Source organism: Canis lupus, chromosome 21 (assembly GCF_011100685.1).
Source record: "Canis lupus familiaris isolate Mischka breed German Shepherd chromosome 21, alternate assembly UU_Cfam_GSD_1.0, whole genome shotgun sequence".
Taxonomy (NCBI): domain Eukaryota; kingdom Metazoa; phylum Chordata; class Mammalia; order Carnivora; family Canidae; genus Canis; species Canis lupus.
In genome coordinates, this window is record NC_049242.1 from 40982133 (window position 1) to 41009990 (window position 27858).

At 52.5% G+C, this 27858-nt stretch overlaps 1 protein-coding gene across 6 annotated transcripts in view; it reads right to left on the bottom strand.

Annotated features, from left to right (window-relative positions):
* Window positions 1-2728: 2728 nt before the first annotated feature.
* Window positions 2729-27858, bottom strand: part of SERGEF (secretion regulating guanine nucleotide exchange factor) — a 219416-nt gene continuing 194286 nt past the window's right edge. For 3 of the 6 annotated variants that reach the window (XM_038569187.1, XM_038569188.1, XM_038569186.1), the window contains one exon: window positions 2729-3097. In XM_038569187.1, the coding sequence (XP_038425115.1) occupies window positions 2766-3097 (332 nt within the window). In that variant the 3' untranslated portion in view covers window positions 2729-2765. Of the gene's footprint in view, window positions 3098-13126; window positions 13631-24724; window positions 24996-27858 lie in introns of those variants that run through there. The other 3 variants (XR_005375800.1, XM_038569189.1, XM_038569190.1) reach the window with 3 other exon arrangements.

Below are 27858 nucleotides of genomic sequence, written 5' to 3' on the forward strand. Positions count from 1 at the left end.
CCGAGGCTTGCGCGCACACGCTGGGCTCACTCCCCTCTCCTGTTCCCTTCCTTCTTCTCACACGGGAGGAATTCGAAGGCCACTCTACTTGGTCTATCAGAAAGAAAGACATTTTTTAAAATGAGCGAGTATTTACCCAAACTGGCTCCTATGGCTCATTAGCTAACCAGGTGGAGGACACGGACACCGACTGTCAGTGGTTATAACCTGCACAGCGTCGTCCTCACACGCTTGTCAGAGGCAAACAGAGGACGGGTGGTGTGAGGGGATCCTGACCCCCCTGAAGCCCCCCCACCCCGTGGGCGCCCTAGGAGTGTTCTCACCGGCTCATTTGTTAGCATTTATTGGGCCCTTCCGCTGTATCAGAGCCCATCCTTGGTGAAGGGGTTCCGGAATCCACCAAGACCAGGCCCCTTGCTCTCGAAGAGCCCAGGGTCTGTTTGGAATGAGGGGCCTGGACATCTCTAAGTCGGAGAATGACCACAGGACTTGAAGGGTCCAGAAAAACACGTGGGCGACACTACTGTGGACGGGCCTGGAGTTTCCAGGCCCCCGTCAGACCCGGTGAAAGGACTTCCTGCTGCCGCGGGAAAGGCACGAGGGAGGCCCTCGACGTGACAGGCCCGTCAGCCGCGTTGTCTAGTGCCGGGAGCCGCTCACTCCCCGCGTGTGGGTTTTCTGTGCCCTGTGGGCGAGTCCCGAGCGAGTCTGAGGCCTGAGATGCGTCCCCCCCCGCCCCCCCCCGTTTCAGCGGGGAAGGAGGCCTGAGAGGCTCCTTTCTTAGGCCCACAAGGCCTCGGGAGGGGCCCTAGGGCTCAGCAGAAGACTCAGAACTGGGGTGCCTGCCAGCAGGTGCTGAGGGCGGCGGCAGGGGACCCGGGCCCCCCAGGCCGTGTTGGCTCCTCGTGAGGCGGAAGCCCGTCCAGAAGTCCGGGCCTGAGGGCTCTCGGTGCGTGACGGCTCTGGCCTGTGCCTGACGCGGATCGTCCAGCCTGTAGGCCGGGCGGGGCGGGGGTCATCCCGGGCCACCCAGCTGCTCCATCTGAGGGTGTGGGAACCTCGGCAAGACCAGCTCAAGGTGCACAGAGCCGTCCTTCCCGTTGCAGAAGCGCTTACAGACTGTTCTAGGCTCTCGCTGGTTCCGGGAGTGGGCGACCCGGGCCTCGCTGGCCGGTGGTGCCGTTCCCAGGATGCAGCATTGGGAACAGGCCTCCACTCACTGGTTCACGGTCAGCCAGTGGCTGCGGGTGGTGCCCAGGCTCAGGCCCGGGGAGCTCAGGGTGGTCCTCGGCCCTACTCCATGGAGCTAAACCCACTCCTGGTCCCAGGGTTGCCTCTTGTCTGGCCCCCCTGGTCTGGTTCGAGGCTCTGGATGGGTCACCTCCCGATCAGGACCCAGGGCCAGGAGTGAGGTGTGTGGTCCTTTCCCCTTTTGTTTCCCCTTTTGTCCTTTCCCCTCTGTTTTCCCAAATGAAAAATGGAAATGTTGGGTAAGACCAGTGGTTTCCAAACTTTCTCAAGGACCCCTTGTCAAGTGAAAGCTTCTGTGAAGCCCAGTATATAATGTAGATGAAAATAAAGCTGCTGTGAGTAAGGTGGAGGGTTGGGGACCCGGACCTCTGTCCAGGTGGCTTTCCTTTGCCCATAGCCCACGGTGGCCTCTGAATTCTCGGGAGACTTCCAGGGCTCTAACAAATGCACTTTGAAGGTCACTAGGCTAGGAGGTCATGACAGGTCCTCTGCTCTGAGGTCCTGGGGTTTTGTAACTTCCTGAAGTCTGGCCCTCAGGGACCCAATCCTCTCCTGAGTCGCCGAGGGGAGGTGGTGTGGAGTGGGCCACAGACTGGGCCAGCAAGCTGGGGACACTGCCACACAGTCTCCAGGGGAAAGCCATTTTCTGAGGCCCTCTGGCCAAAGGCCTGCTACCAGTCATAGCAGAGAGACAGGCGCTCTGTCCCCCAAAGCCACAGCCACCACCTAGGGAAGCCTGGGGCCAGTGGTCTGGCCTGTCCCCATTTTACCTGAAGCCCCTTCCTGCAGAGGCAAGGGCAGATGTCAGGGGTTAATTAGGGTCAGACTCCCCCTGCCCCTCACCTGAAGCTATATAGCTTGGTGGATCCAGGGTCCTGTCTGGCTCGCATGAAGACACCAGTCTTCTGGTTCTAGATTCCCTGGTCTGTCCCCAGCGTCCCCTCCGCTAGGTCTTCCCAGAAGTCTTGTCTCTTTCCCCCTCACTCATCTCCACTTCCTTCCAACCCTCCATCCAGAACCTTCTCCCTTCACCTAGTCACCAAGATAAGAACTCCTTCCTGTCCAAGTGCCCGCTTGCCTGACCAGGACACCCCGACCTCCTCAAACCAGCAAACTAATGTGCTGAGACTCGAAGGCTGCTGGACCGTGACAGCCATGGGTGCTGGGCTGGGTTCTCTGTCCCCACAGGGAAAGACAGGCTGGAACCTGCTGGTTTCCATGTCCTTGGCAATGGCAGTTTGAATGTTGCTCAGAGACCAGATTCCCCAGCCATGCAACCAACTTGGGTTCTTGCTATTGCCCTCGTGGGGAGACTTGTTCCCATCTGCTGGGCGGAAGGGATGTCTGTGTCCTTGAACCCCAGACACTGGCCAGACAGCCTCCCATCATTCTGGCCCGTGGTCAGCCCAACCACAGTACCTCCGGAGCCCTTCTCAGGCCAGCCCCACCAGCTGACCAAGCAATTCTCTGGGAACACTTTGGGTGGGAAAAGTCACTTTATTAAACGGCCTCTGTTACAAGCCCCCCATTTCTGGACCTGCCAGATTGACTTTGGGTAGAAGTTTCTGGTTGTCTTTCCTTCCACTTTCTCTCTCTTTGTCCGTGGCTTCCTGAGATTCAGTGTCCTCAGTGGCATCTGGGGAAGAGCTGGTGGCCTTGGGGCGCTGGTCCAACTCAGGGCGGGCTGGCGGCTGGCAGAGGGCCAGGGAGTGGCCAGCCCCACAGCCCACGAGGAGTCCCCGTGACGACCGCAGAGCCTCCACGGGCTTCGGGGCCCAGACGTTGGCTTCGGAGCCATCCCCGCACATGCCATGCTCGTTCCAGCCCCAAGAGTAACACGTCCCTCCTGTGTAAGAGAGAGAAGACTGTTCTAGAAGAGGTTTTGAGAACAGCGCTGCAACGCTCACCCTGGGAGCCCGGGAGACCATAAACCCCGTTTACAGGTGAAGACACCGAAGCTCAACCACGCTTGGTGGCGAGCTCACTACCCCTGCTGCCACCCTGCCCCCCACAGCCTTTTCAGGGTCTCCCTCTCCCGCCAACCCCCCTGACCTTCCTCCTCAGCCCCTCCCTCACTCTAACCTCGTCTACCAGCAGCCTCCACCCACCATCGTCCAAGGCCCGCCAACTCTGCCTCGAAATACTTCAAATCCTTCCCCGTCTCTCCATCTGCGCCATCCCCTGATCCCAACACCACTCTCCTACTCGGTGAGCCATGCCGACAGCCAACGGGCCAACGGGCTGCTCACCACCCACCCCAACCTTCAAGGATGGAGGAGCGTCTTGGTCACCTCTGACAACCCAGGTTTGTTGCATGGCTCCCCCGCTCAAAAGCCTTCAGTGCTTCCCACATCCTCATAAAGGCCTTTCCGCGGCCTGAGAGGCCCTGAGTGAGCTCTGGCTCCTGACTGCCTTGCTGGCCTCCCCTTACCCAACTCCTCTCCACCCCACTGCATTCCAGAACCCCTGCCTTCTTTCACTTCCTTACATACGCCTTGCAGGGTCTTCTCTTCTCTCCAGGCCCTCTCTGTACTGGGCCTCCCAATCCAACTCAGGTGCTTCTTATCACCCTTGGACTTTCCCCTCACAGGGATGGTGCACGTACTGTTCCCTCTCACTAGACTATCTGCTCTACAGGGGTGGGAAGGACCGTGTATGTTCTGTTCACTGCTGTATCCCTAGCCCGGTACACAGCTGGTGCTCAATAAAGGCTCACTAATGGGGAAAAGATCGAATGGACTCAGTCACAGAGCCAGGGAGTCTCCAGGCCAGCATTTGAGTGCAGATTTCTGACAGCCTGTGATGCCCATGCCCCATCACAGCACCCTCTTTCTAGCTTTTAGACCCTTTCCTAGGGCCAAATTCACTCACGTTTTTCTGCAGTCATTGAAAAACTTTCCTGTCCAGTTTATTAAACGAATGCTAATCTTCATGACAAAAAATGGAAAATATGGATGAGTGTAAAGAAAAAGCAGACTTTGAGTCTTGCCATTAGTATGAATATTTTAGATAATCTCTTTAGAGATCTTTAATTGGTGAAATTTGTAAATACTTGTGTATGTTTTGTCCTGCTTTTGTCCCTTACTATTGTAACACAAATATTTATCCACAGAACTGTAAATTATTCAAAAAGTAAGTTAAAAATAACTTGTTTGAAATTTTGTAGTTCAACCCACAGAAAGGTACAAAAAATAATTTAACAGACAAGACACATTACCCCAGCCAGATCCAGAACATTAGTCATCATTTTACTGTATCTGCTTCAACCCTTCCCTTAAAAAGAAAAAAAAAAAAAAAAGATCGATCATAAAAATACAGACTAAGCCCTGCTTCCCACTCTTGCCCTCCAGCCACTTCTTCTCCCGGGAAAGAGCCACTGTTTTGAAGCTGGTATTCATTACTGCCAGGCTGGTTTTATACTTTTTACCTATGTGTCCTTAAATACTGTGTAATGTTTTTAGTTTGTTTTAAAGATTTACATAAATAGCATCACTGAAATATCTTTTTTTATACTTGTTCTTTACACTCAGCTTTGCTTTTGGAAATTTATCCGAGCTGATAGTTACAGGTCTAGTTCGTTTATTTTAACGGCGCGTAGTATCCTGGGATGGGAGAAATCAGATTTTTACTTATCCGCCTCCCTCCCGATGGATAGCTCTCTCGTGGTAATAACTGCCGCTATTTTATTATGCAATATAATATATGATTACGCAATATATGATGTGCAAGAATATTATACAATGATAGTAATATTGCTGCTATTGTAAGCAGCACTACCGTGAACACTCTTGAGCACGTCTCCTTGTACAAAGCAGTGCTTGTGAAGGGTGGGTCCCTACAAGTGTGAGGCTGTGGAGTCTCCTGTTGGGATTTTCGGTATGGCCTAATTACTGTCCTCCCCTCCAGCCCCAACAGCTGATCCGTACGATGAATGAATCTGCGTTTCTCTGACTGCTAGTGAGAGGGACTGTACCGAGTCACCTCTTATGAACCGCCTCTGTACATTCTTTGCCTGTTTTCCTCTTTGGTTGTTTGCCTTTTTCTCGCCGATCTGTACGTTTTCTTTGTGTATTCTTTTATTTACACAATTCTTCACTGTGCTCTGCATTTTAAGCGTCTTTTCCCAAAAGTCCATGGTTATGTCTCTTCGCTTTGCTTATGGTATCTTTTGTTAAACACATTTCTTTCAGATGATTGTCTAAATTGTCCATTGCGGAGACTCAACAGTTTCCTTAACCTGTATCCTATTACCAGATACATAGGTTGTTTCTAATTTTTCATTATTTGGAATAATATTCCTGTGAACATCGTTGCACATCGATCTTTGTCCATCTAATTGCTTTCTCAAACTAGATTCTTAGAACGGGAATTCCTCGTCAATGGGCATGGACGTTTTTGAGATTCCCGAGTACTGCTCTGAGTGCTTCCACAGTATTTTCTCAGAAAGGCCACCTGAATACAACTACAGCAACCTGTGGAAGTCTCCATTTTACTCCAGCATTGCCAGTATTTATTGCTTATTCTACCGTTTAGAAATCTTCTCTAGTTTGAAGACAGAAAAGATATATCACTGTTTTTATTGGTCTTTCACTGCCATCAAAACTGAAAAATAATTCTTATGTTTCTCAAATATTTGTATTTCCTCTTTTGTATACTGTCTGCTTCATATCTTTTTCCTGTTTAGTACAGAAAGAAGGCTTTAAGTGTCAGACCCAAGAGACAGGTGGTCGGGGTTCAAATCCCAGTTCCTTTATTTATTAGCTGAGTCACGCTGGGCAAGTTACTTAGCATTTCTGTGCCTCATGTCCTTCATCTGTTAATTGGGGACAACAGCACTGTCACCATAAAGTTGTTTACAACCATTAAATGAGTAAGTATGTATAAAATACTTAGAATGGTGCCTGGCACGTAGTATTATATAAATACTTGTTCTTATTGTCTGTTAAGAGCCTTCTTGTTTTAAAGATTTTTATTTTAGGAATATTAATTCCTAAAATATTAAATTCTTTCTCTGCCATAGCTGGCATAAATGTTTTTTTCTCGGTCTGACTTAAAATTTTGTTTTGGGTCTTTTGATAGAAAACATAAGCCTTATGGTTCTTTGTAGTAAAATACATTGATCTTTTATACTTTCTTCTACTGCTTCTAAGAATTGAAAACCCATCCCTATCCGGATCAGGAAATACTCTTTTTTGATTTTTCGATGGTTTTATTTATTTTTTAAAATCTCTCCATTTCATTCTGTATCCACTGAAAATCTGTTTCACAGACCACTTTGTCACAGGGAGAGGCTGGCTGGCCCGGGATTACCCTTCCTTTTCCTTGTCCCTAGTAGGAAGGCAGTCACCGGCCAAAAGCTTGGGTTTGGGGAAACACAGATGTCCCCCTGTTTGGCCCACGAGCGAAGGAAGTGCACGCAGAGAGGACGGGCCCCAGGCTGCGGCTCCGACAGTCACAGGCCCCGTCGGCCAGGTGGGTGCGAGGCCCGGGGCGGGGGGCGGACGCGGCTCGGGACCTGCGGGCCCGGCCCGGCACCTGGCGTGGGCTTGGTGCCCGGCCCTGGTGAGCGGCACCAGCTGACGGTCAGCGGGAGCGGCGGTGGGAGGAAGGCAGCGCTGGGCGGCCGGCAGGACGCGGCACGACGGGCAGCTGGCAGGGCCCTCTCCTCCGCCCAAGGAAGCGCGCTCCGAGGGGCCGGGGAGCCAGAGGCCTCGAGCCAGGCCTCTCATGCCCACTGGGTCGAGAAGCCTGGCAAGGGGCCGGAGATGTCCTCCCCCAGTACTTCCCAAGAAGCCTACTGGAAGTTGGGCGTTTTAGGTTCTTTATCTCGTTTAACTCCAGCAGCCCTGTGAGGCCATGCTTCATAGATGATCCTCATTTCATAGATGATGACGCAGAGGCGCCAGGAGGCAGGCGGTGTGGCTCCAGAATCCGTACCAGCTCTGCATATTACATACCAGGGCTTGCCAAATTTATTCTAAAAAGGCAGATAGTAAATATTTGAGGTTTGAGAGCCTCATTTGGTTTCCGTTGCGTATTCTTCTTCTCTATCATAACCCTTTCGAAACCATTCCTAGCTCGCGAGGCCAAGCACAACAGGCCGAAGGCCGGCTTTGGCCTGCGGGTCGGACCTTGCTGGCCCCTGGCGGACATGTGTCAACATACGCTGTTCACCGCAGACTGGGCAGTGCTGTCCTGGGTCCCACACTCCCAAACATCTGTGTGACAATGGCACTCCTGTTCCCGTCTGCATCGCTGGGTTGCCGGGGGGAGCACGGCATGAGTTGACATATTCAAAGACCCAGCACAGTGCCTGACACTTGGTGACAGCTCCTGCCCATGTATGAGGCACACCACGGGGAGAGGGGGGAACGGCGAGGAAGGCCAGGCCAGTGTCAAAGCAGATGGGAAGGCCCAGGCTGGAATGACAAGAAGCTGAGGGTTTCTGAATGCTTTAAACACACTTTCTATAGGAAGAAACCAGGCTGCTGAACTTTAAAAATGAAGGACTGGCCCCTGAACGGACGACACCTTGACGTACTGAGCCCCCCCAGCAGTTTAGAATGGGTACTGAGCCCCCCCAGCAGTTTAGAATGGGTTCCCTTTATCCCCCTCCAGCCTCACTTAGGGCCGCCTTTTCAGCGGCACCGTGAGGATGGGAAGACCCTCTGGATTCCGCACGCTGCTGCTGTGCAGGCTATTCTCACGAAGAGGTGAGAAGAAGGGGGGGTAGCCTACGGTAGGCCTCTCCCTAGGCTAACCGGAATATGGAACGCGCAGTTTTCAAAACAGGTAGGTTGCGGATGATTCCTGGCCTTACGGAGGGCTCTCTGCAGCACGCCTGGCGCTCACCAGGTCCTTGGGGAAGTGAAACCCACCTGATTGATCCAGATCTGTGATACTGGCCCCGAGGCACATGGCTGGGCCTTGGGTGGAAAGACGACAGTTCCTGGGGGGACTCCCTAGCCTCATGGGGCTCAATGGAGTTGGCCTGATCCATCTACGCTGTGACAAGTGATGGGCTGGTGGCCCACCACACTTGCGTCAGCCTAGGAGCCCTGCAGGCAGCGGAACCTAGGGACTGGCAGGGTCCTGGCACAGGCTGGACACAATACTCAAATCTGTTCAGGCCTTGTGGCACCTGCCTGAGCTTCTTGGCAACCTGGGTCCTTACAGGGCCTTATGGTGCCGGGATTATAGCCCAGTGCTAGGGAGGAGGCCGCATTTCTGCTGGAGGGCCATGCTGAAGAGGGGCAAACACCTGAGCATGTGACAAAGCACGTGTGGTAAAGCTTCATTTGGAACCACACAGTGAAGACTACATTTCCCAACCTCTCTTGCAGCTGGGTATGGCCAATAGGATGGAAGCCAGAATGTTCTGTAACAGCTTACAGCACCCTGCCTTCAAAGACGGATGGCATGCACCCTTTGCCACTGGGAATCTGTGTGGTGGCTGGAGCCCTACCTGCCATCTCAAGCCACAAGGATGATGGCTGCCCCCTCAGGATGGTGCTTCCCAATTTCACACAAATGGCACTTAATCCCCAGAGCAACCTTGAAGGTGTTACAAACTCCGTTTTACAGATGCAGTAACTAGGCTCAGCGGGGTGAAATAACTTGTTCACAGTCACACAGCCACTCTGAGCAGGACTCGAATCCATGACTCCCGAGTCTCAGGCTCATTCCCTACTGCCAAACCACATGAAATGGCATAAAACCACCAAATGCTTAGTGTATGCCGGGCCCCGTGATGAATACTGAATTCACTGAATCCCCCCTGTGAGGGTACAATCTACCGTCATCCCCACTTTCCAGAGGGATGGCATGAACCACTCAAGGTAACAGAGCTGGTTGAGTTCAGACCCAGCTGGAGTCCAACCTGGGCAGTGTGACCCCGGGCCTCTCCTGTTCATATACAGTCTTCTCTAGCCCAGGCCTCAGGGGGTCGGGAAGGCCCTGCCTCTCCTGCCTCTGGTAGGCGGAGGACGGAGGGAGGAATGTGGGCAAAGAAGTCCGGTAACTAACAGGTCACCTCGTCTCCAAAGACCTCACAAATTTACATTTGCACTTGTCTCACCAGGCAGTGAGCCGATGGGGTGGGGTGCTGAGAACAGGGCACACGGGACAGGCGAGGGGACGTAGCACATGTGGACCTGTGCCCTGCCCACGGCCTTTCTGAGCCGCTCTTCTGTCTGGAGAACAGCCGGGAGGGGCCCACATGCACACATGACGCTGAAACCGGGTGCCATCAACCCGGGTCCTGTGCCTGGCTGCTGGCCTGTACAGAGCCGCCCCGGCCACAGGCGTCAAGAGCAGGGAGCTGCAAGTCTCTCTCCCCGTCACTCCCAGGACAGGGGCAGCTCCTACAGAGAGCGGCCGGAGGACAGTGGCCCCTCCGGGCCGCTGGGGCAAGAGGCCAATGACGCCCTCAGGCAAGAGCTGAGGCAGCGGGAAGAAGCCACTGCACAATCAGAAAGTGGGGCTGGTCGCCCACAGAATCACTCTGGCGGCGTTCTGGGCTTGTGGCCCCCGTGGCCCCAGGGAGGGCTGGGAGAGGAGGCAGGCTGGCCTACGGGCCCTGCGCACCGGGAAGGCCCTGGGGGTGAAGGCTGAGGGCCACGAGGAGCGCTGCGTGTCCACGCGGAAGAAAGAGGCGGGCGGGGGAGGAAGGGATTCAGGAGGGTAAGGTCAGAACACAGCCAGGACCCCGCCGCTTCCTGCCAGCCCCGTCCCCTCGCCTCGCGCTGCAACTCTGGGAGGGCTTCGTGCGGCCTCCGCGTGCCTTTCTCGCCGCTCCGTTGTCTGTCCTCCGCACAGAGCCCCAGTGATCCTGTTAAAACCTAAGTCAGACTCGGCACTGCTCTGCTCAGAATCCTCCAGTGGCTTCTCCGTTTACTCACATAAACAGCAGCTCCTCTCTGACCTGAGGCCCGTGTGTTCTATCCTGCTAACGTGGCCATAGCTGCACTGACTTCCTGTTCCTCAAACAGTACTCGCCTCAGGGCCTTTGCACTTGCTGTTCCTGCTGTCTGGAATGCTCTCGCCCCTGATAACTACAGGTTCCCTCCCTCACGTTCTAACGTCACCTTATCTGACAACTCTGTGTGAAATGGCTATCTACACCCCCTCCACCTCTGTCTTCTCATCTGCTTTATTTTCCTTTATAAATGTATTTTTACTGATCATTATCTCTCTCTCTCTCCTGACTAGAACACAGCTCTTTGAAAGCAGGGATTGTTTTGTATGCTGTTGTGCCCCAGCGCCTAAACCTTGCTTAGCGTATATTAGTACTTAATACCTGTTGGAATAAACCTATGAACGAGTGAACGAATGAACGAATGGCTAAGCAAGAGAATGGAGCTGCCTTGTTCTCTCCTGGAGGGCCAAGAGCGAGCCTGTGGATGTAGTGGGGAGATGCCACGGGCAGAGCGGTCTCCGCTCATTAACAGGGAGAAGGCTGGAATGGCTGGGAGCCTGCCTGGAAGAGCAGCAGGTGGCCTGCCGCTGGAGGCTCCAACCCCCAGCTGGTGCGGGCCCTCCCACAGTGGGCAGAGTCTGGGAAGAGAGCTTGTGTGGTGGTGTGGGTAGGCGTGGACGTGTATGAGAGACGGAGAAATGTGGAGGCCGAAGAGCAGAGTCGCGGCATCCCCACTCAGGCCCCAGGCCTCCACGCAGGCTCCCTCAGACCAGAGAGACCAATAGCCTTGGTTCAGATGATAAAGACAAATGTGCTGAATTCCTGGGTTTGCCCCCACAGGTCTCATTTTGAGGCTGCCAGGCTGGGGCTGCTTGAGAACCTCTTTTAAAACCCCGTATCTCAGAAAGTTGTCCAGTTCTTTGTCGATTTCTGTCCCATTACATAAGAGGAAACTGAGGCCCAGAGTGGGGCAGTACTGGCCTGAGGTCCGCACCTCCACACCTCCCCGCTGCTCTCCGCAGCCCCTCTGCACCGCTGCCGGCACCACATGGGATGGTCAGGGCGGCCCGGTGAGGATCAACACTGCATGGAAAAGAAAACTGAGTCTGGGCGAGGTGTGGAAACAGCTAAGCCGGGGGAGGCAGAGGCCAGCCTTCCAGCCACCCCCCCACCCCCCTGGGGAGTAGGAGGTGCTGGGGCTGCTGGGGCTACATTTCCCCAGTCACCTGCGCAGAGAGCGTGCTGTGGCACGCGGCACGTTGGCTCCACTGGGTGACTATTCTTAGATCCGGGGAGCTAGAAATGATGGATTTAGAACTTACGAGGTGGAAACGTGTTGGCCTGTTTTATAAACAACTGAAATCCTCCCCACAGACTGTCTTTCTGAATTCTGTGCTCCCTGTGGAACTGCTGGCTTTCTGGGCTTGCCGGCTGCACCGGGAGAGGGAACAGAAAAGGCAATGTGCCCTGTCGAGGCCCTACTAGGACCATGTATGGTGCCAGAGCTTTTGCACGACCCAGCCCATTTCACAGGGCAGCCCTGGGAAGATGGCATTGTGATCACGCTCTGTGGAGGAAGAAACAGGCTAGGAGAGATGCTGACATGAGCAGGCCTGGCGTGCGGCCTGGTCCTGCCAGCTGGGGTCTGCCCCTGGTGGGTGGAGCGTTAAGGGCACAGGCTGGCACCTCTGGAGTTCGGTTCCTTCAAGTGTGGCATAGTGTAGGATAGCTCTCCTATCCTCTAAGATTTCTTCCCTGGAGGTGACGTATCATCCCCTGTACAATCTGGTGGCCTGTCCTCACAGCCAACCAAGGACCCTGCTCTCAGGAGGTCCCAGGTTGCCATCATCTCTCTCTTGGTCATTCCCAGACCTGGCCAAGGGCTCTAGGGACCATGCGCTCTGCCAGATGAACACCCTGTCTCGGAGGCTGATTCTATCAGTTAAGCCTGGGGTCACCTTAGCTACGCTGGAGTCCAAGTCTGCTGACTCTTGCTGAGCCCACAGCCCACATATACTCCTAAACTGTGCATGAGAATCTGCGCCGTCTCCCCTGGCCTGGCCTGTGTGCGGCTGTTCTGGACCTGGCCAGAACTTTCAGGTTGTCTCCATTAATTATCATCTTATTAAATGAACACAGCAATCCTGGGGGGCACCAGCACAGATGCAGCTCCGGGACCAGGGGCAGCGGGACTCCTGCCATTTCTGGAACCTGGTCACCGACCGAGCGTCTCGACGCTGTTCTCTCCATGCCTGTCTGGGAACCACCCGTGTGCAAGGAGGGGAGGCTGGGAGTTAGAGCAGCAGTGAGGGTGCGGGTGAGAAGGTCTGTTCTGGAACCCAGAGTCGGGGCCAGAAGAATCCACATGCAGACCAGAACATAGGGCTCTAGGGAGAAGCCACTAGATATAACAGGCCTGAGAAGGAAATCGCTCTTGCTTTCCCATCACTCACTCGATGCCTGCTGAGCATCCTCTCTGCGTGTGGGGCCGCAGCCCACTTAGCTCGGTGCACGGGGCACACGGTGAGCAGCCCTCAGGCAGCACACGTGCTAGGTCGGGGCACCTGGGAGAGCGGTGGCCAGTTCTTCAGAAGGATCAAAGCCTTTTGGGAATAGAGTCTCTATTTTTTTCAGATCGTAAATTTTTTTTTAAGATTTTATTTATTTATTCATGAGAGAGAGAGAGAGAGAGAGAGAGAGGCAGAGACACAGGCAGAGGGAGAAGCAGGCTCCATGCAGGGAGCCCAGTGTGGGACTCGATCCTGGGTCTCCAGGATCACACCCTGGGTCGAAGGCGCTGAGCCACCTGGGCTTCCCCCAGATAGTAAATTTTTATTGAACTTCAAGACAGTCAAGAAAAAAAAAAAAAAAAAGGAAGGAAATATAATAGGAAAAACACCTAAGGGATTAATCCTTTTAATTTACATTAATGTATTATTTTCCTTTTAAGAAAACTTGATTTTTTTTAGAGCAGTTTCACGTTCACAGAAAAATGGAGCATAGAGTACAGAAAGTTCCCTGTCCCCACACATGCACAGCTTCCCCACAACCAACATCCCGCACCTGAGCGGCACATTTGTTGCAGGTGAGGACCCCAGCTTGACACATCATTGCGGCCCAAAGCCCACAGTTTACATTAGAGGCCCCTCTTGGCAATGTTGTACCTTCTTCTCTGGGTTTTGACAAATACCCGATGACATGCATCCACCGTTACAGCATCAGACGAAGAGTTCACTGTCCTAAGTGCTCCGTGCCCCATCTATTTATTTATGGTTTTATGCGGCAGAGTGAACACACGAGCGGAGGAACAGTTACAGAGCACCCGAAGGCTCACGCGCGCTCTAGCGGGAGGAGAAGAGCGGGGATAAGACGCAGGCCGCGTCCTCCAGGGCCGCACGTTCTGCAGGGGGAGCAACAAGCAAGCAGACGCACAAGCCGACGGGATGCAGCTGGTGATAAGAGCTATAAAGAAACAGAGTGGAATGACAGGATGAGGAGGACGGGGTGGGGAAGTCCTCTCCAGGAGGGTGGCCTCTGAGCTGTGACCTGAAAGGTGAAAGGAGCCGGCCACAGGCACATCCCGCCCCATCAGGGGCACCTGGAGGACGCGCTCTCCGGACGGGGGCAACGACAAGCACCAAGTCCCCAAGTGGGCACAGGGAGGAGGCTGCTGCGCCTGGGTGGGGTCCCTGGGTGGGATCCAGGAGTGGGCGTGAGGCCGGCAGGAGGCAAGGGAGGTCTGCGGAGGAGCTGGGGGTTGATTTCGGAGAATGCTGAGAAGCCACTGGAAGGTTTAAGCCGGGACTGAAAGGTCTGACTTAACCTGAAAAGGCCGCGGCGAAAGGCAGACCAGGGAGGCATTCAGGAGGCTCCCGTGTGCAGGGGCAGGGGGGGGCTGGGGGCTGGGGCCGTGGTTCCCACAGATTCCCTCTACCCTCATAGCACGGCGTCCGGGACCTGCCGATGGTCTGACCCAGGGAGTGGAAGCGGGGTTCACTACAGCAGCACTAACATTTATGAGGCTGAGGAGCCTGGGGGAGGCTGGGCTGGGCGAGAAAACCCGAGAGTTCTGTTCTGGACATGAATGAACGAATGAATGAATGAATGAATGAATGAACACCCGTCCCAAAGACCCTTCTGGTGAGCCCGGGGGACTGTGAACTGAGTGAGAAGAGGGCAAGTGCGGGAATGACACCATCGGAGCTCTCAGGTGAGCCGCGGGCAGCTCAGGAGGCATCGGCGTGCCTCGGACTCCAAGGCGCCTGACTCGGTGCCTTCCTCACGCTGAAGTCCAGCTTGTTTTTGCATTTTCTTGAGTGGGAGTGCATGACGGGGACGCGTGCACACTACACAGGCTGATAAATACAAACGTCCTCTGTGAATGTCCCTACTTTATAAAAAAACATAAAATGCTTGAAAGCAAAACTGCCCTTTTGGGTAATTATAACCCACCAGCCCAAGTTCTCCCCGTGGTCCGGAGGGAAGCAGCACCCTCCCCTCAGCCTGGTGAGTGGTGGCCAGGGCTGCGGGGCCGGGGACACCTCCCTGGGGCGGGTGTCAGCAGGAGGAGCAGCAATCCCAGAGCCTGGTGGGGGGGCTGCACCGCGCGAGAAATGCTGCAGCCCTGCCGCCAGACTCTCCCCAACAAACGTGTTCCCAGGGAATGTGAGGCCGCCCAGGCTGAGGGCCTGTGAGGGAGGCGGCTCGGAGAGGCCCTCTGGCCCTGGGCCCGAGAAGACCACACACTGCAGCTGGGGAGGCCTGGGGAGGCCCGCCAGGCTCCCTGCCTACGTGACTGTTCCCTCGCTGGGACTACTCTGCCTCCCGTGGGCTCGGTCCCAAGGAACAGCTTCCCCTGTTCCCCCAGGGGGCTAGAAGCTCTAGGGTGGAGGCCAGCCATGTGTCCCCAGAGTGCGAATCTTCCAGTGGCATCTCAGCTCAGAAGGAAATCCAAAGTTTGGACCTTGGTCTATATGGTTCCGTACCAGCTGGGCCCCAGCTACCTCTCTGATGCCTACCGCTGCCACGCCTGTCCCATTCATTCCTCCTGAGAGCCACGGTGGCCTCCTTGCTGTTCCCAACTGGCCAGTCGGGCTTCCAGCTTCAGCCTTCACACCGGCTGCTCCCTCTGCCTGGGACACTCCTCTCCAGGAATCCACATGGAGGCCTACCCCCCTGCATTCGGGGCTCAGTTTAAATGCCATTTTCTCAGAGCACTTTTCCTGACCACTCAACCCCGTCCTGCTGTCCCCTGACACTGCTTTATTTTCCTTCGTAGCACACACTGCCCCATCACATATTTACTTGTCTCTCCACTAGAACGGAAAACTTCATGAGAGCAAAAATTTCATTTTGTTCAAATGCTGCTTCCCCAGCCCTGAGAATAGTTATGGGTATATGAAAGGTGCTCAATAAATATTTGTTTTAGGAATGAATAGGTGTCACTTGCCCCAGGAGGAGCTCATTCCCTTGAGAGGGAAACCCAGTCAAAGAGCTGGTTAGGCCACCCCAGGGGGCACCAGAACGCTGAGGGGGTCTGCAGGGGGCAGTCAGGGCAGCCTGTGTCCAAGGCACGTGTGGTTTGTAGAGTGCCTGCAGCCTCAGTTGTGCAGAAGAGACATGTTATAGCTAGTGACTGGTCAGATGCAGCCTTTGGCTCTCTCAGCCTGGTCAAGCCTGTCCTTGCTCTTTGAACAAGCACCCAGCCAGTCCCCTGCAGGCAGACGTTCCCCTGCCCTAAGCAGGAAGAGTCCGCTGGACAGCATGCATCTCAGGTTCTCATTCCATGGGCTAGGGAATTTGGAAACAACTGTTGTTCCTCAGCAGCTATGGAGCCAGACGGGCTTGGAGTTGACCTTGCCTGTTACCGGCTGTGTATTTCTGAGCTTTGGTTTCTTTATCTGTAAATGACAATCACCCTTCCTTTACCCCTGAATGATGTGCAGCGTGCTCAGCAGAGTCCACACTGTGATGCACGCATGGTTGACACTTGTTTCCTCCCCCATCTCCCCAGCTGCTGCCCAGGATCCAGTTCCCAGCCCTCCTTGGTCTGGTCTCTCTTGCTCCAGATGTTAGTACATTTGGGACTATCCCCAGCACAGGGCACATGATAAAAGTGTACCATTCCTACTCTGCTCCCATCCCCTAAAACCCCTTGCATGGAACAAGTAGGTAACACTTCACACAAGTTGTGGCTTAGAGCTCAGATCAGTGATTGAGGTGTCCCGACAGGCCCAAGCCACTGAGCATTGCTATGGAAACCACTCTGCTATTCTCCACGGTGTCACTTGTTTCCTGGCTCTGCTGCCTTGGCGGCACAGGGGGAGGGCAGTGGATTGAGGTCCAGGAAGATTAGACTCCTAGCAGGGCCTATGTGCCTATGGGCTGCATGACCGAGCCTACCTCTGCTTCTTCCTGGGTCTTACTTTCCCCAGCACCAGGCAGTAGGCCACTGTTCCTCAAGCCATGGCCTGACGGTGACGATCTGCACTTGTTAAAGCCAGAGTTCTGGTGCCCTGTCAGACCAGCCGTTAGATGAACGCCAGAGTTTGAGAGCCACTGATGTAGGAGTAAGACCAGCTAAACAGTTTTCAACTTCCCAGGGGATAGAACAGGTAACACTTGAAGCTGTTGTGGTTGGAGCAGGGGTGATGTGCTCAGAGCCCCCTTGTGCTCAGCCCCCCACCACCCACCATGGGCTCCACAGCATCCTAGAGCTTCCCAGAGCACAGTCTGAAAACTCCTAGACTCAGTGATTTCTAGCATCTTCCCTAGAAGGGAAGTCAAACATTCATTCATAGATATTTACTAGGTGCCTTCTGCTTTCTTTATGCAGGTATTCGTCTTAAATCAGTAGCTCTATTACTTACTAGATGCATAATCTTGGGCCAGTTAATGTCTCTGGGACTCAAATTTCTCATTTGCAAAATGGGAAAGGAATACCTTTTCCCCTACCTTACAGGATTCTTATAATGGTCAAATAATCAAGTGAGAGCACCTATAAAGAAGTGGCGTGGGGCGCCTGGGTGGCTCAGTCGGTTGAGTGTACAACTCTTGGTTTTGGCTCAGGTCATGATCTTGGGGTTGTGGGGATCAAGACCCATGTTGGGGTGTCTGTTTTTCCCTCTCCCTGTGCCCCTCCCCCTACTCGTGAGCTCTTTTTCTCTCTTTCAAATAAACAACCTTAAACACACAAACAAACAAACAAACAAACAAAGTGGTGTGTTACCCGGAGGAGACTCTTCAGACACTAACCACCACTGCAACTACTATTGGTTTTAGTATAATATATAACCACCTCAGGTCGCAGAACTAAGGTCCTTAGAGGCCTCTGTAAATGTTAGTCTACTACTCTCTGCAGTTAAACTTCTGGAGAGTGTAACAGGGCTGGGGGGTGCCACTGGCCTGAAAGCTTCATCTAAAAGACAGCACGTTGCCCAACAGGGGTGTTCCTGAGGTTTAAGAGCATTACTCAGTTTGTGATCTTCTAAGTGGAATATTTCTCTACTATCCAAACTTTCTTCATTGGTCATATATTACTTTCATAATAAAAGGGTTTTTTTAAATGTTGAAAATACTGTCTGATATCCAAAGTTCTTTCAAAAACTCTTATGTCTTCACCTGGTGCTTTATAATTTTTTAAAAAATTTTATTTTATTTATTCATGAGAGACAGAAAGAGAGAAAGAGAAGCAGGCTCCAATGCAGGGAGCCCGACATGGGATTCGATCCCGGGTCTCCAGGATCATGCCCTGGACTGAAGGCAGCGCTAAACCACTGAGCCACCCGGGCTGCCCCATCTGATGCTTTAAAATGAGTTCAGACGAGGCACTCAGAGCAAGGGCAACTGTCAGGCTCTGCTGGGAGGGGGCAGCATGGGCCTACTGGAGGACTGCAGGGCCAGCTCTGCCACTAACTCAGCACGTGGGCTTGGGTGAGCCACTGCCCCTCCCAGGTCCTCTGTTTCCATACCTATAAACCCAAGGCACTAGCTTCACTAATCTCCAGCTCTGATGGCTAATGCTTCAGGACAATGGAGCGTACCTCCCAACATGCCCTGGCTGTCATTTCAGACACATTTAGATGTGCTAAGGCTGTCGCCTTGCTGGGCTCGAAGTGGCTCATGGAGACGTCATTTGCTGAAAACAATGCCCCCTCCCTAGAGAGTTTCAGACTTCTCAAAGCACCACTATAAACCCAAGGCAGGAAGATCAGAGAGCAAGCATGTCTAGAAGAGAGGCAGCTCACTTAGCAACTGCATCCTTCTAAGTGATGGGTCATGTGACCTAAATCATGGCATTTTGACTCCAGGCTCAGAGCTCCTTACTTCGCTGGGATCACGCCCCAGTACTCTCAGTCCCATAGAAGAAATATGGGCCCAAAGAACTTTCCTTGGTGGATCACCAGAGCTGAAGTCAGAGGACGGGACCAGGCTCCTGGTCCAGCTCTTCCTGCTGTGTGTCTCTGGACTACCCACTCCCCGGTACTGAGCCTCAGCAGCTTCCTCCCTGAATGGGGGTGTGGTACTCCTGACAGTTCCATGCTATAGTAAGGTTTGTGTGAGAGGGAATGCAGACATTTGTATATTATAAAGCTATATATTAGTTACCACATATATTGTGCCCAAAGGTTGAAGGACTCTATTCCTGTCCTTCAAGAAACCAACAATCCTGGGAAGTAAAAGTTTCAGGCCACAGGGAGCTGAATATGAGACGTGAATGGGCAAGTCACTTCATTCTGCAGGCTGAGCTGCACAGGATGCTGGGCCTGTCTGACCCCAGTCCTATGAGACCAAACAGCGCCAAAGCTCAACACACTTGACAGGAGTGTACAGCCCATCAATGTGGACAGTTCTTTGTTCCGAGCATTCATCCAATCAACAGACATCCTTCTACTACCAATTCCAGGTAAAGTACTACCTGGGTGTTCATGTATATGAGGAAAGAGAAGGAGGAATGAGCAAAGATGAATAAGATAGTCCCCTTCTTTTAAGGAATTCCCAATCTCTTAACAACTAGCATTTCCTGAGCTCCCCCTACATTCTGGGAGTGCTGTGCTACTACTTCCACTCTCTCACTTCACACCCCAGTGGGCAGGAATGTTCAGAATTCCTATTCAGCCCTGAAGGTTAGGGTCAGGCTCACCTGAAAACTGAATGGTGGAGCCAGGTCAGTCGACCTCCAGATCCTAAGTTCTTAACCCCTATGTTCTGTGACCTCCGTATTTTGGATACCTTAGGCAAGCATCTTCTTTTCTGGAGAGGCTCAATGATTCTAGTGGGTACAAGAGATAAGGCAAATACTTGTGAGCCAAAACAGAGAAAAAGAAATGCCCACCCGAAGTGAGGTGTGAGGTGCAGAGATCTTGGGAAAGGAAGGCAGAGTGTCCTCCACCCACTGAATAGGTGGAGTGAGGCCACGGTCAGGCCTTTGCTTCGGGCTCAGAGCAGCAAGTTCAGAGAGGCAAGGCTGACACGTGTCCACCTCCACCAATGTCTTTTCTCCCACCAAACCAAACGGCCCATCCCATCTACTCACTCCATCTGCTTTCCCAGCTGGGCTTTTGTTCATACTGTTCCCCTTTACTCTTCCCCATCTCCTCTTACTTTTTTCCTCCAGGAGGTCTCTCCTGACCCTGCGGCTCTCCCTGATAGACTAGGACAGAGAGCTTTAACTGCTTAAATACCATTTCATCAAGAAGCCTCCATACCGATGGAACAGCATTTTCCTTTAAGACCTGGTCCTTGGTGCAAGGCTCCCTGTCTTCACAATTTGCTCTGTCTCTACTGGAGAAAGAGCAGTGGCCCTTCTCCATCTGAAAATTTCACAGCAGCAGATGCCAGTAAGGTTGCCTGGAGAGTCTGGAATGCCATGTTGCCATAGTAACAGCACACCAAGGTTCGGGATGCTTTATCCCCCATGAGCTGCCCTGGCAGTGCCATGCCAGGCTGCTGGTGGAATCTTCCTTGATGAACCAAAGGAAAAGAAAATCCCATTAATGGACAAGCAACTGCTCCACTGGTGTTGAGATTCAGCTTTTGCAAACATACTTGTGGGCCACTCAAGTGGCTGTTGGCTGATGGGGAGGCCAGACCCCGGCTCTCTACACTATGGCTCACTCGGGGTAATACGGTTTTTAACTGGCTCAGCCAACAAAGCAGGCCCTCCCCCACTCCAGCCCCCAAATTACCACTTCTCTTGTTTGATGCTGCCAGCCAGGGATCTGCCTGCGTGGACCCTGGCAATTAGCACAGCACTTGCATTTGTTGGGGAATTAAGAGTCACTGATTAGTCTAATTCCACGCCATTTACAGGCAGTGAGTATCAGCCTGAGATTGACTTTTCCCACCAGTGGCCCAGAGGTGGCTAGATCATGGCCTGAGCTTGAAATGGAGGCAAGGGCCTGGTGAGCTTGACTGTGAACCAAGTGGAGAGACAGGACTCACCTTCAGGCCTGGCAAAATGTCAGCCATTGCCTCCCCCAGTTCTGCCTGCCTATAGGAGCTGAAGACCAGAAGAACGTGTCTCCAAATTAAAGGCATGCCTATTTCCAGGTCAATCCTGACCAGAAAGGGAGCCCATTTCCCTCTGACAGCCTTCCTGAGGATCCCCATTGGGAATGCCCAGCCAAAGGACTAGTGTCCCCTAAATTGAAAGTTTCTGAGGCTAGAGGGTCTGAGTTAATTCTGGCTGGATGGTCAAGACCCTGACACTCTGCCTACACTCTGTTGCCATCTCACCACCTAAGGGCCTGAACCCCTGTTGATGTCTGACTGGATCCCCTTGGGATCTGAATGTCCTACAATAATTACCTTAAGATTCCTGCTCTCAGATCCCTCACCTTCCTGCTGAAGGACCCCCAACAGCCCCTCCAGGATACATAGCCTCCAGGATATATTCTTAGGATCATATAGGCCCCTACACCTTGGAAGGTTGATCCCTATCCTGACCTACAGCAAGAGCCAACTCCATAGTTAGTATGGCTCCCCTAGGTTTCTACCCTTTCCTGCCAATTTGCTTGTACGCAGCATAGAAAAGACATGAGCATGTGGAGCTCGTTGACTGCATATGTGCCCACGGACACTAGGTAACTTCCAGATCGCTTCAACGAATTTCATAGACATTGAGGCCTTGCTGGACAGGCCTTGATGACTAAGCTTCCCCTAATTCCAATGACCCTAATTTCAAGTTTGGTCAAAAGCAGGATCCTTCTAGTCACTCCCCCCCCCCCCCCCCCCCACACCCACAAATTATTGAGTTTATCTTGGTAGATGCCATCAGGGACACAGAATGAACCATTAAGGAATATATAGTCTAGGTGACCAGAGGAGACTTCCCAACAGAAAAATAAAAGTTAAGGGAGGAGGAGGAGGAAGGGCCTTCCAAGCAGGAAGAACAGTGTGAACAAAGGCTTTGCTGGGAAGGTAGATGGAGCTTATAGAGCTAATGGTGGTAGCTCGGTTTGGTGGAAGGAGAGGCAGTGCAAAAGGCAGTAGAAAGAAATAAATTTGGAATGACAGGTAGGGGGCATATCACTGCAGATGGCTCAGGAAATATAATCCTCAAAACGCCTGACTAAAGATTTTGGACTTTATCCAGCAGCCATTGGAAGCCACTAAGACTTGAGCAAGGGAGGAGCAGAATTAGAGCTGTGCTTCAGAAGCAAAATCTGGATAATAACAGTCATCATCATTGTCGTTGTCGTCACGGCGGATTACATTTAGGGAGCACTTTGGCTGAATGTGGAGGAGGGGCTACAGGAAGATCTGCTCGGAGAAAGAGGTAAAGTCCACGAGAAAGAGGATGAGCGAACCCCACAGTCTCAGAAGCGGTGGGATGCAGAAGGCAGATGGCAGGAGAGAAAGCAAGGATGCAGCACTGAGAGGACCTGGCATCTGTGAAGCTGCGGGTACAGAGGGGTGACGGGAGTCAGCCTCAGCCAGAGGACTGGGGGGATGGACGTCACGGCTAGGTCTAGGATGTGAGACTCTGATTCATAAGCCTCGTAGATGGATCTAGAATCCAGTCCCAAGGACATAGTCACAATACCCCTCTTGTCACCTGGACTTCAAGAAAACATATGGGTAGGAACAAACCATGCAGAAGGGCAGCTATCCTGGGAAGACTTACTCTTCCACACTCTGCCCTGATCCTACCAACCAAGAACCTGCTAGCTGAAGTGAGAAGGAAAGGACCTGGAGGGGGTGTCCTCTCCTAGCTCTGACCCTTGTGCCTTCTGGGTGCAGGCCATTCTGTCATGAGAAGCATCAGACTGGGGCCCTCAGATAGGGAGGTATCCCACCTTGTTTGCTTCTCTGTCCTTAGGTACCACTGCTACCCTGTGCCCCTGGGAATGACGGCCCTCAGAGGGATGGCAAGAGCTAGCTCGTCCAAGATCGCTCTTGCTCCTCATGACCTGCATGAACCCTCTGTTTTGATTGGAGGGCTTCCCACCCGCACCTGTGCTCTATAGCCTCTGACCGTGCTCATACATGTTCCTTCCATTTCTTCTAGTCAGGAAGGCCCTCATCCATTTCTTCTGGGCCAGTCCAAATCCTTGTCTGGCCTTCAAGGCTTGGCTCAAGTCCCTCTACTAGAAGGCCTACCACAAGTGCCCCTTCACTGAGCTATAGCACTTAGAACAGAAGTGCCAGAGCAGGAAGGGAACTTTGAGATCCCTGGCCCAACCCTCTCAATGCTATGGAAAAGGACACTGGGCACTGCAAGGGAAGAGTCTGCCCAAGGCAGAGGGGCCAGGACCACGTAAACTCGCTGGACAAGCCTCTCAGGAACTGGAAGGCTCTGCTTTGTTTCGCCTGTGCATAACACTGCGGGGGCGGGGTGGGGTGTGGAGGGATGCCTCCTGTGTCTCTACTCCTCTGGCACAGAGCCCTGGCTTGCAGGTAGCTCAGGAAATACAATCCTCACTAGCTAGAGCCTCAGAAAGGCAACAGGTCCTGAGGAAAAAGCAACACTGGGGAAGAAGGAAAAAAAACCCTCCTTTCAGCAGTTCTCCACTGTTCTGGGACGCAAGCCAAGCCTAGCCTCTAGATTGGGGTGGGATAGAGATGATGCATTCAAGAGGGCTTTTATATCCAAAAGAGATTTCCGCATCCAACGCCAGGGCTTCCTGGGAGAGTAGCTGGAGAGGCTGGCTGAAGGGGTCATGCTGAGGCCAGCCTGCACCCGAGGGGCACTGGTACTGATGGTCATACCAGCTGTGGCAAGGTTTTTCTTTTAAAGTTGAATCTTCAGGTTTTTAGGGTGAAAAGAACTCTTCAAGATCATGTAATCTAATGCCCTAATTTTTCAAATAGGAAAACAGGCCTTGGGAAGGAAAGAGATTTGAACAGTCAAGTCATACCTCAGGGTCACAGCCAGAACACAGCTCTGAGGCCTCCTGCAGGGACCCTTTACTCACTGGGTCCCCCATGGGTGTGCAAGGAGAGCATCCGGTAGGGGTAAAGGGCCACCAGAACTTCCTATGCCATTTTTTAAAATGTCCAAACTCAATTACCGATTGACAGGCGATGCAGGTTTAAAGGAAAGTATTAGGTTTGCCTACGGCTCCAAGTGAAAAAGCCACTTGCTTGAAATCATACAGCTAGAAAAAGGTGGTGCCAAAACTCAAGTGCAGACTTCTCTGGTTCCAAAGTCCATCCTTTCCCACTGGCTCAGGCTGCCACCCACGCTGCCTCTGGGCTCGGAAGAGAGGAAGAAAGGCAAGACAGACAGACACCCAGAGAGTCTGAGAAAGGATTCCATTGGACAGATACTTCCTGGGGGAGCCCTTCTTTTGCCGGAGATCCTGAGCCAGGTGCTGGAGCCACAGAGAGGAAATGGGATCCAGAAGCACAGAGACTCATAAGAAACTTCCAGGGAGATTCTAAATGAGCAGTTATAAAGGTTGGAGGAGAAGCAAACACAGTCCTTTAATTCTACAGAAGAATGAGGTTGAGGGTCAGGACAAGAAAGGGATGATGCGAAAGAACTGGTTGGCAGAGTGGTGCCTGAATATGTGTGTGCCCCCGGCCACAGTCACCTTTGGGCCTGGCCCGCAGGGACAGTCACTACAGAGCTGCTGAGTCAGGACGCAGATGAATGAAACTCCTACCCCAAGGGGAATCGAGATGCAGCACCACTCCCGGCAGAGAGAGGGTCCAACCCCCAAGTGGGGTCCTGCGCCCCCCTCCATCTGTAGAGGGCGGGAGGCAGCTGGCAGGTCCCAAAATGCTGACACAGAGAGGGACAGGAGCTTCCAGCCCCAGCCGACTTCTCCATGGCAACGAGATGACAGAAAATTGCACAGGAGACTGAGAAGCCAGTTTTAAAATAAAGACACAAAACACTCTGAGTCTAACATCACACATGCACAGCAACAGCTCAGCCTCCCAGGCCCTTGGAAGGGGTAGGCCCAATCACTAAAAAAGGCACCTCCTTCCCAGCCGCCCATCCCCCTGCCGGGGGGGGGGCCCTGCCTCCCCTCCCACTGTGCACTCTGCCGAGAGCTGCACCATCCCTCTTGCTCTGCACTGTCTGCTTCAGGCACTGCATCAAACCTGAGCAAGGGCAGAGGCTCCTCAGGGGCCAGGCTGGGGCTGGCCAGGTCCTAGGGCGAGCAGGCTGTGGCAGCTGGCTTCCCGTCGCACGGCCGCAGGGGTGGCTGCAGCGGGCGCCACCGACCAAGGAAGGGCAGGGCAGCGACCCCTTTCCTCCTTCTGTCTCCTGATGGCCAAATCCGGCTTCATCCTTCAGGGCTCAGCTGTATTTGCCTTCATCTCCCCGGGATGACTCAATCGCACACACCTTCCAGTGCGGATCCAAAGCCCTCTGTTTGCATTTCAAATATAAAACTTTTCATTATACTTCTGCTTGCAGAAGTCGACGGTCGACTTTGCATTATACTTCTGCTTACTTACTCTGCGCCCCCCTCCCAGTAGAGCGCCTGGTCTGTGATAAAGCTTCAATAAATGTTTTCGGAATTGAATCAATAGCACAAGAAAACATTTTAATTTGAGTAGCAGGAGACTAACCCTCCTTCAGTCTATGGGAGTCCGCGGAGACTAGCTTGTGCCTCCAAACCCTTGGGTGCTTTGGGAGCAGTATCACCCCGCTCTGGGGTTGCTGCCCTTCCCACTGGGTCCCCCTCACTGGCTGGCTGCTCCGTGTGCGCCCTTCTTTACAGTTCTACAGACGTGGCCATATTCAGAAGGATGCCCCCAAACAAGCTGGGTTCAATTCTCCTAGATCATCTCCCGTCTGTGTGGGCTTAGGCAAGTCATTTAATCTCTTTGGACCTTGTCTGGAGGATGGGAACAGTCCATTTCCATACCTATATCCTGCCCACCTCATAAGGGTGGTATGAGGAACAGAGATGACTAATTGTGGAGGTGCACTAAAAGCTACAAGGTAGGGGCACCTGGGTGGCTCAGTGGCTTTAAGTGTCCGACTCTTGGTTTAGGCTCAGGTCATGATCTCAGGGTCCTGAGGTTGAGCCCCACATCAGACCCCACAGTCAGTGCAGTCTGCTTAAAATTTTCTCCCTCTCCCTCTGTCCCTGCTCTCACACACACTCTCTAAAACAAATAAAATCTTAAATAAAATAAAAGCTGTAAGGTGGTACCTGTGCAAAGCTAAGGTAGAAATGGAGTGTTGTTTCCAGAATTTTGTGAAAGTGGAAGCTGAGGCCTAAATTCAGGAAGTGACTTGTCCACAATCACAAGGGGAGGTAGGGGCAAAGCCGGGTCCAGGTCTAAGTCCGGGTCCAGCGCCTTTTCCCTAACCTTATGCTGCCATAGAGGACCCATCCAGGGATTCTTTGGCAAAAGCAATTCCACATTCCATTAAACGGAGAAGCACTTTGGATCACCTGCGGAGTATAAATCTCTGTGATGGAACGGAGTCCAGCTCTCTCCTTCCAGGCATGATGCCACCTGAAACATTCTAGGCAGGGAGTTAACTCTTACTCGCCCACCAAGTGTTTCCTTGCAGTCTCCTAGTCACTGCTAGCTAGCCCTGCGCCAGAAAGGCTGCCCAGGAGGGTCAAACCGTCTTGCCCCGGTCTTCTGATCCAACCCCAGAAACAAAAATAATGAACGCCACACTGCAGGTACTGGAGAAGCGGATCAGAAACAACCTGGACAGAACACAGAGGGAAACTGGTATGGCTCCGAATGCAGACTTCAACGGAAAACCACAAAGCCTCCTCCAGGGCTTGACTCAGGAGTAGGGACACTGATTCCCTAGGGTGTGAAGTCAGCAGAAACAGATCTCAGAGCGACAGGAGGGACACACAGGTCTCACTGCCCAGATTCTAATAGTTTCCAGGCCCACACACCAGAGATGTCACTGAGTGAAGCCTCTTCAGACCTCAGCAGTGACTTTGAAAAGAAGAAAGAGAGGCAAGGGAATGTCTGTTGAGAACCCTAGCCTTTTTGTGGTCTAATAGTTAACTCTGTGCCACCCTGGCCAGCTTTTGGCGACCAGTTGTTTCTGGACACCAGTCTAGATGCTAGATGTTGCTGTAAAGGTTTTTTTTTTTTTTTTTTTTTTTTTTGAGATGTGATTAACATTTACAATCAATTGTGGTGGGCCTCATCCAATCAGCTGAAGGCCTTAAGAGCAAAGGCTGTTAACTGAAGAAGGAATCTTGCCTCAAGGTTGCAACAGAGAAATCCTGCCTGAGTTTCTAGCCTTTGGATTCAGCACTGCAACATCAACTCTCACTTAATCTCCAGCCTGCTGGCTTATCCCAAGGATTTCAGACTTGGCAGCCCCCACGACCATATGAGACAATTCTTTAAAATAAATCTAGATAGATCGGTCGACCGATAGATCCTGTTGGTTCTGGGGTTTTTTTGAGAACCTTAACTAATACATGACGACACATGAGACCGGGTGTTTTCATCTAGCTTACTTCATGTAATCCTCCAAAAGACCTGAGAGGTAGGTTTTGCTATTTTGATGTTTGCCTACAGATAAGGAACTGAGGTTCAGAGAGTTGAGTCACTTGGTAACGGAGACCCCAAAGCTTATGCTTTACCAATTTCTCACAGGGTTTGAGGAAGTAGAATTTCTCTGAAGAATGCTGGGACAGGAATTCCTCGCCAACAGTCTTGCTGATTGCTGAGCTCTCCTTCTCCACGGGGATGCAGTTAGTGCCAACAAGGACTGGGGGTATGAATAGGTTTGCTCATTCAAGCAAGACAACCTGCTTTTGCAAAACATGGTTTTTAGGATCTCCATTCTTCCCTGGGATCTGTATCTGATTTGGGATTTGGATCTGCACAAATACCTGAGTGTCTTACGGCTTCTCAGCCTGAGCTCTGAGTGTTGGGGAAGACACGGATTTTTGTTAATCCGCGAGTGGACTTCCTCCCGAAGGCAAGTCCAGGCTGGAGACTATTTCCATTTGGCTCCTGGTGGGAAGCAGGTAGACTGTGTTCTCAAGCAGCCTTTCTTCTGCTTCCTCAGGCTGTCTTGGCCTCTCACCACGGTCTCCGGGAAGCAGGAGAATTCTTCCTCTGAACAACCTTAGCCCAAGGATGGAGGAACCTCTTTCCCATTAATGCAGCAGAGGTAGGGCAGGATTTGCACATGGAAGTTTACTAAATGCTAGGGCACTAAAAAGAAAGAATCCCAGTATCCAAAACATATCTCCAGGCAGGCAGGCAGGGCTGCCAAGATGAGGTTT